This window comes from Amblyomma mixtum, chromosome 2 (assembly GCF_055824585.1).
Source record: "Amblyomma mixtum isolate Tamu chromosome 2, ASM5582458v1, whole genome shotgun sequence".
Taxonomy (NCBI): Eukaryota; Metazoa; Arthropoda; class Arachnida; order Ixodida; family Ixodidae; genus Amblyomma; species Amblyomma mixtum.
The window spans coordinates 274,618,331-274,626,272 of NC_143013.1; the positions used below are offsets into that span (position 1 = coordinate 274,618,331).

The 7,942-nt window shown below is 51.8% G+C and overlaps 1 protein-coding gene across 1 annotated transcript; it reads right to left on the bottom strand.

The window, feature by feature from the left end:
• Positions 1–1,018: 1,018 nt before the first annotated feature.
• Positions 1,019–3,125, bottom strand: LOC149364051 (uncharacterized). The gene has a single exon (XM_089574039.1). The coding sequence runs from the start codon at positions 2,850–2,852 to the stop codon at positions 1,131–1,133; it is 1,722 nt and encodes a 573-aa protein (XP_089430165.1). The 5' UTR covers positions 2,853–3,125; the 3' UTR covers positions 1,019–1,130.
• Positions 3,126–7,942: the final 4,817 nt, after the last annotated feature.

The window sequence follows — 7,942 nt, forward strand, 5'->3', positions numbered from 1 at the left end:
GTTGGAGATGTTTTTGTGTCTCGGCGCGAGTTTGAGTCGGGTCAATCAGGGCGCGGAAGAGGCGCCACGTGCCCCGGCTAGACATTTGTCTGGCCGCCGTGTTACAGCGGTTCACCCAGTTCGAGTCGGCGAGTTGGGCCGCGTACTCTGCCGCTCGCTGAGTGAGCTCGGCGATATGAAGTTTAAGCTTTCTATTATGTTTTTGGCGGCGCCATCTGCGGACAAGGCTGTGCCGCGCCTCCCAGAGGTGCAGAAGGTGGTTGTCCACTTCCGGCGTTGCCTCCGAGAGTTTAATTAGAGTTTCCGTCGAACGAAGGTGTGTAACCAATCCTTGCGTCCATGCGTGGTATCCTTGTTCGTGGATAGATGCCGAATTGACGTAGCTTTGTCGGAATTTATTCCAGTCAGGGAGCCGGGCTTGTGCATGGGGTCTTGCCAATGGTTTAATCCTTACGGTGGTATTGATAAGGCAGTGGTCACTACCGAGGGTTTCTTCCGTGTTGGCCCACTCTGCGTGTGTAATGTTCTTGGTAAAGGTAAGGTCCGGACACGTATCCCGGGTCACGGAGTTACCCATCCGCGTTGGATATGCAGGGTCGGTGTGGAGAGTCAGGCCCAGCGTGGACGCAAGTTCCGCTAGTTTGCGTCCTCGCTTCTCCTCACGCACGTAACCCCAAAGCGTACTGTGGGCATTGAAATCGCCCACAATTACAAGGGGGTCCCTGCCCGCAGCCTTTAGAGCGCGGCTAAAGAGTGCTGCGAACGTTACATTTTTGAGTCTGGGGGAACAGTAGATGTTGAGTACGTGGAGTGGCGCATCGCGTTTCTTGAGCGGAAGGAGTGTCACCATCACGTACGAGTATTCAGTGCGAAGTTCCAAGTCGACTAGATTAGCTGTATAATTTTTATGCACACAGACGCACGAAGAGGGGTCCTGCTGAAAGGTGATGTAATTTGTAAGGGTTGCGCCGCTCCCTGGCTCCTGGAGGGCAACCACCGCCGGAAGCGAGTTGAGGGTTGAAAGGAAAAGTCTGAGATCCGCCCGCTTTGCGCGGGAGCGGAAGCTCCGACAGTTCCACTGAACAATTTGGACGGGGGTGGCCGAATTGGTTCTTGGGGAGCGCCTGATATTAGGGCTGCTCGCCATAGTCATTTAGGTTAAGGACGGGTTGCAGTGGCGCTGCTCCGAAGCCAGCACTCGCAGCGAGGGAAGCGTCCTCCACACCGGAGAGCGAGCAGCTGTCGTCGTCGTCTACCTCAGGGGTGCACCTCAGAGGTTTGAGAAGGCGTCCGGATACGTCCTTGTAGGGACCGCCGGGCCTGCGCGAGGGGCGCGAGGAATGCGCAGTTTGTTGGGAGATCATTGCGGGGATTGACTCTTGCAATTTGGAGATGGCGTTGACCACCATTGAGATTTGGTTTTCTATGGCGGCGAATCGGTCGTCTATTGCCCCGAAGCGGGCCTCGAAATGGGTTTGCAATGCGGTCTCCGCGCTTGTTGGCGCCTTCGGCGCCACGAGCTCACTCTCCATCTCAGCCGCGGGAGGAGAAGGGGGAGAAGGTAGCTGGTGCATTTTAGATTCCAATTCGTTAATTTTCTTTAGCAGCATCTCGTTTTGGGCCATGAGTGCTGCTATTTGATTTTGCTCGGCGCTGCGCGCCTCAGGGAGGGGAGTGAGAAGGGGGGAGGAAGAAGCAGCCCCGCCCGAACCACTCACCAGGTGTCCGGTTTTGACGATGTCTGCCCAGGTCGACGATCGTTTTCCAGCACCTCCGGGAGGTGGTGCCAGCTTGTCGGTGTTGGATGTTGGAGGCCCAAGATGGCGGCTTTTCTTCTTAGGCGCCGATTTCTTTTTCTTGCCCATTTGGGCAGCCATTTTTGGTGTGCGAAATTTTTCCACACAGTCGCGTGAGTTGGTGCCATGGGCGGCACCGCACACAGAACACCGAGGCACACAGTTGTGAGGGGCCCGCACCCCCTCCACTTGCGGAGCTTGGAGTCCGCAGAGTCCACACATGTCCGGCTGCAGGTTCGGACATGCATCCGCGCGATGCCCAACGGCCCCACACTGGCTGCAGGCGGGGATAGTTTTGTAATAATTTTTCACAGACACGACCATGTTGTCATAGTGCACGTACCGGGGCTTCTCCTTACCCTCGAAGGTGATGCGTGCCTTGTTGGATGTTCCGAATTTCCGGATTTGCACGATGGTGCCGGTGCGCCAGCACACTCGTTGTTGAAGACTTTCTGTGGTGTCCGTGTTACGGACCACGATCACACCGTGACACGTGTTGCCGCCGTCTTGTCTCAGGTAACCCCGCAGCTTGAGCAATCCCTTCTCGGTATTGACTGCAAAGTCCCCGATGAGCCGGTCAGCCGCCTCGATGTCTGGGGTATGCACGATGATGATGTTTTGGTCTCGCGAGGGCAGAACGGAGATGGCTCTGGCCCGTTCCGGCCCGAGGTACGCCGAAATAGCGGTACCGTAGCCGGTTTCCGTGAGCGCCTCGTGAAGGGAGACATGTTCTCTGGGCTTTATGACTACAACGTAGTCTTCAGGAGCGGGTTTGGGCATCTGACGCGGCTTCCACTTCGTGAACGCCTTGCCCTTGCCTCCCGTGGCGCGCTTCGCGGGAGCTTTGATATTTCCGACCGATGCGACAGCGGCCGAGGCGGCGCCGAGCGCCGCCATCCGGGCCTTGTCGTGGGAGCGGCGTGCAGCCGCTTGAAGCAAAGCTTGGCTCCGAATTTTGGGAGAAACCGTCAAATTTGGGTCGCCGACGGTGGGGACCGAGGTCCACGCCATCGCCTCAGGGTCATAGGCGCGTAAATGAAGCGCGGAGTTCTCCATTTTTTACTCGGAGGGCCGAGTCCAACCGGCCGAGCGTCGGCGTTGTCGTTAGGCTCAACGACGCTACCGACGCGGTCGCTCGAAAATCGGCCGTAAATTTGGAGAAAATGGGCGCACCTGGACGAATATGGTATCCAGTTGTTCCGCTCGATGTTCCGGATCAATAGACGCCAGTTTGCGGGGGTAGGATGAGTTGGTTCGCGGCCCCAGCCGAAAACCGGCGGAGCCGAAACACACACGTCTGCTCACGTCGCGCGCTCAGACGCGCCCCCGCGCCTCGTAGGAGGCTGGGGAACATGCCGGGCAATGTGGACGGCCACGCTCCCATGGTTCCCCTACGCTGCGTTTCTCGACAGCCTACTGCTTTTATGCGGGAAGCTTATGGCACACAGAATACATGTGGTGCTAATATGAAAACATCAACCTCAGGCCGCGTGACTCCAAGCGAATACCATGATAGCCGCTATTACTATACGAAACTGAAACACAGTCAGAATTCTGGGAACATTTTAAGACCGGGGTACTTAAAAATGCGAAATCATGTTCATCTTATAGATTTCAAGCTTGCTACAGAAGTGAGTCGTTAATTTTTTGTTGCATCTTGCGCAGCAGTGGCGTAGCCAGAAATTTTGTTTGGAAAGGGGGCTCATGTTGCAGCGCGGCCTCCTCATAGAAGTTGTTGAGGGGTCAAATGCAAGAATAACAACTGCATTGCCATTGACAATGCCATTGCGTATTAGTTAACACTACGCACTGTCTAGACAAGTGAAATGATTTTGCGTATTTAATTAGTAAACAAAATATCACACGAAGTCTAGAACTATATCAGTCCGAAACCAGCAAAGCAGTGCGTGTCGCTGATATGAAAAACGTAACGGCCATGAAATGAGCAAGTAGAGGGCAAATATTTTAATGAACCTTTGTCGTTCAAGAACCTTTACACTTTTGTACATATGCAACGGCCAGGAAAAATCTCAGTGACGCTGTCTTTGGTTTCAATGTACTGCGCAGCAGTTGTCACCGGTCATGTATTGCGAGTAATTGCACCGAAATTTTAGTCGCAGCAGCAAGCACATGTATAAATGAGGAGAGAGAGAGAGAGACTCTTTAATGAAGAGCAGAGAATTTAGCCGGCGTTAAAAAATCGCTGGCATGCTACTCTGCGTAGGGAGGGGTTTTGTGAACGTTATGTTTCGTAGAACACAGTTTTCCGTGCGTCGACCTCGAGGACCGATTCCCCGCCTTTTCGGAAACATTTGGACTAATTTACGGCCGTCGGCGCCCTTCGAGGAGGGGACCCCCCGTCCCCCTGCGGCCCGCCAGCCGCCTCTCCCTGGAGAGCGTCGCTCAACACCAGAGCCCTCGAGTGGCGAGAGGGAAGGCGTCTGGCGGCTGAGACCGGGGGAGCGACGAGACAACAGCGAAAGCGTCAGTCGCAAAACGAACCTTGTACTCATCGAACCTTTTTGTAAGCTCTCTTTTACCCAGTATTAAATTCAGTTATTCTTTGTTCACCGGTTGCTTATCCTTCGCCAAACGTCAACGTATTAACGACAAGGGGAATTTGGGAGATAAAGCCAGAAGGAGAGCAGTTCTGCAAAATATGCACTAGAAGTGCGAAGATAAAATGGATAATATTCTCTTCTGTGGCATGACGGCACAAATGAATCACGACAACGCTTCGTCTCATCGGACCTCGCTGCGTGCATTGTCAACTTGTTTGATAGTGTGCTTTTTTGGCCTGTCTCGTTGTATGGTCCGATGTCAGAGATTAAAAAGTCAATGCACCTTTGGCGCCAAAAGTTTATAACAGTAATAAATTAATTGAAGTTCTAGATCTGAAAATCTAAAGCATGATTTTTGAAATGTCAGTGCAGCTTTCGAATCCAAAGTTCATGGGAACTTTATACCCATTAAGTTTCGAAGTTTACGTGCGTGGCTTCGTAGACTCCGCAGCCGCCACGAGATGCCGCGGCAAGCCCGCTAGCCATCGATAGGTCTTTGAAAGTTTTTGCTCGGATAAGGCTCCTTGCGTTACATGACTCCAGAGGCATGGGCGTTGCCACGAAATCCAACCCGAGTTAGCAATGTTTGCGCCAAAATGTATTTTCTAGTCTGAAAAAGACATTGTAGGTGACAAAATCCAGAATGACTTCCGGCGCCGGTGGTTGTTTTGGTCAGCGGTGAGTGACAGTTCGAAAAAATTTCAAGGGGGGGAGGGGGGGGGGGGGTGCTGGAGCCCCATAACACCCCCCCCCCCCCCCCCCCCCCCGGCTAGGCCCCTGTTGCGAAGGCATCACTACTGGCAGTACCATTAATGGCGAAGCATAGGTTTGTGTGTACGCGTAGAGTTCACACGTTTGCATACACTTTTTCTCGAGCCATTGGCAGCTGCCAAGGAGTTGTCAGTCAACGCACAAAGGCTGTTGACCAGGCGCGCAGTTTTTGTTCATTTTGCTTCCAAACGTAGTATGTACCCGCTTGGTCCTATGTTATCAATTTCGTATACCTTGCATTCGGTCCACATCAGAGCAGCAGGTTGTCAAGATGCATCACATTGACGGCTGTCACCAAGAATGTGGAGGTCGTGGGGACGAAAATTCGGCCGCAGCTTTTACTACAAGGCAGTTTATGACATCTGGCTATGATATCCACCCATGCCTGTCGCGCGCAAGCTGAGTAAGACTGTGCGTCCGGGACCGCCGGTGTCGTGTGTTGCCGGGTCGCTCAGAGGTAGGCAGGAATGACCGGAATGGCATAATGCACGAACCTAGCTATACTAACACACTCTTTTGAACGTACATCTTCGAGTCGAATTTTACAAACAAGGAGCCTAAGTACTTTTCAACGAGCTGCACGAAACCTGCCTCACTAATGCTACGCTCGTTCTGGAACTTGACAGCCCTAAACCGATTAATATACATTCTTCAAGTGCAGTTAAGGGCGCAGAATTTCGAATGCTAAGCTAAAGGTATTTCATATCCACGAAAACGAAGTTTACCGCCGTTCTCTCCTTCAGGAATGCAATAAGTCCTCGCAGCCTTGGATAATAAAGGGTCACCTATAGCTGCAGCTTTGAGAAGTGTCCCTGTAGATAACGAGCGTCGCCTCCCTGTCGTGTCTCCCTATACCGTCGATTATCATCCGTAACGGATTCCCTTCCTTGTGGGTTTTCACAGACAACACTGGCGTAATTCTCAGCTGTTTACATTCGTTCACTGGTTTCCCAAATTGTACCATCTACACAATAGTCTGATGCCTGTTTCCTGATTGGAAGCTATAGAGATGCAGCTGAAAGATTTTGGAAAGCATAACTGTTCAGCAGGTGCGAGTGTTCTTGAAAATTCAAGACGAAGTCAAGAATATCCCTAGGTGCACGTTTTAAGACAATAACAGGTCCATCAATGGGTGGGGGTATGACTATCATCATCATCATCATCATCATCAGCCTTACTACACCCACTGCAAGGCAAAGGCCTCTCCCATGTCTCTCCAATTAACCTTGTCCTTCGCCAGTTACGGCCACCGTATTCCCGCAAATTTCTTAATCTCATCCGCCCATCTAATTTTCTGCCGCCCCCTGCTACGCTTGCCTTCTCTTGGAATCCACTCCGTTATCCTTAAGGACCAGCGGTTATCTTGCCTCCGCATTACATGCCCTGCCCAAGCCCACTTCTTCCTCTTGATTTCGACTAGGATGTCATTAACCCGCGTTTGTTCTCTCACCCACTCCGCCCGTTTCCGATCTCTTAACGTTACACCTATCATTTTCCTTTCCATAGCTCGCTGCGTTGTTCTTAACTTAAGCTGAACTCTCCTTGTTAGCCTCCACGTTTCTGCCCCATAGGTGAGTGCCGGTAAGATAAAGCTGTTGTATACTTTTCTCTTGAGGGCAGATGGCAATATCTCGGGACCGAAAACAAAGGTCTACTGCGGACAGTTTTATCTAAGATTTCAGGCCATATCGAATCGGAGATAATTAGTCCGCCGGGGTAAAGCAAGTTGCGTAAAGTTAAGAGCAAGAACGTTTTCTTAACTACCTGCAAATTTTAAACCTGAAGCCAGGGGCACCATGTTCTGGAGTGGGTTGCCCTCACTCAAGGTCATGAGCAAGGTCACGAGAATCGGCCGACGCCATTGGCTTGAAGAGGGTCCCTTGAATGGGAAAAGCCGCTTCTTTCTCGAGTTGCATCCTACTGTAGAAAAGGCGAAGGATTCAACGACAGGATGAGTGAAAAGGTTGGCCGGAGTAATCTGTCTGCAGTCCGGAATACTCCATACTATGGAATAGGTCGAGGAAAGAAAGAGACACGATGTGCAAATGCGGGGTGATGACGAAATAATACAATGACCAGCAAGCAGTGTCCAAGACGATGCACAGGTTCATGCACACAAGCCTCTCGCACGGTGTACAAAACGTAATGCACGCATGCACACACGCACACGCTGCATTAGAGACAGCCGTCCAGGCCTGCCTCACATAAGAGCTGATAATATACTGCATCCGCAGCGAACCGGATGCGCCTGATTTCCGCCTAAGAGCCCAAGAGAGCTTTCTTGAACAAGGGGTAGAGCACAGGCGTGCAATAATTTAACGCCGCATCGCCGTAGTGAGGGCACTCGAAAGGTTTGCTTGGAAAAGAAGGCGAGATTAGATATAATAAGAACAGAACGGTGGAGTGATTAGCCGTATAGTCACGCGAAAAAAACAGCTGGTGTTAAACCCAGACGGCTGAGTACGTCGTCGACCCCGTTATCAACGGTCTCTCTTAGCAGCGCTGTCTGTTTTGTTGTGCAATCGGCACCGTCGGTTCCGTGTCCGCTCCCACACAGATAGACGTCCATAAAACTATGCTGCGAACGGCCGGACGAGATATACATTCGCGCATTGCATTTTTTTCTGGCAAGAGGGTGTGTACGTTTCAGCGGATCAAGCAAGAACTGCGAGCGCTACACGTACTGCTCACCTAGACCCACACGGAGGGCCAGAAAATGTATCACTCAGGACGAAAGCGGGAGGCCAAGCTTTAGTGCCTTAAGATATGAGGCTACTTTGTGGAAAAATGTTTTAATGGCCGCTGCAAAGCGCA

Bases quoted from the DNA above. Each gene is read 5' to 3' on its own strand.
- LOC149364051 (XM_089574039.1), bottom strand. From the start codon at position 2,852: ATGGAGAACTCCGCGCTTCATTTACGCGCCTATGACCCTGAGGCGATG.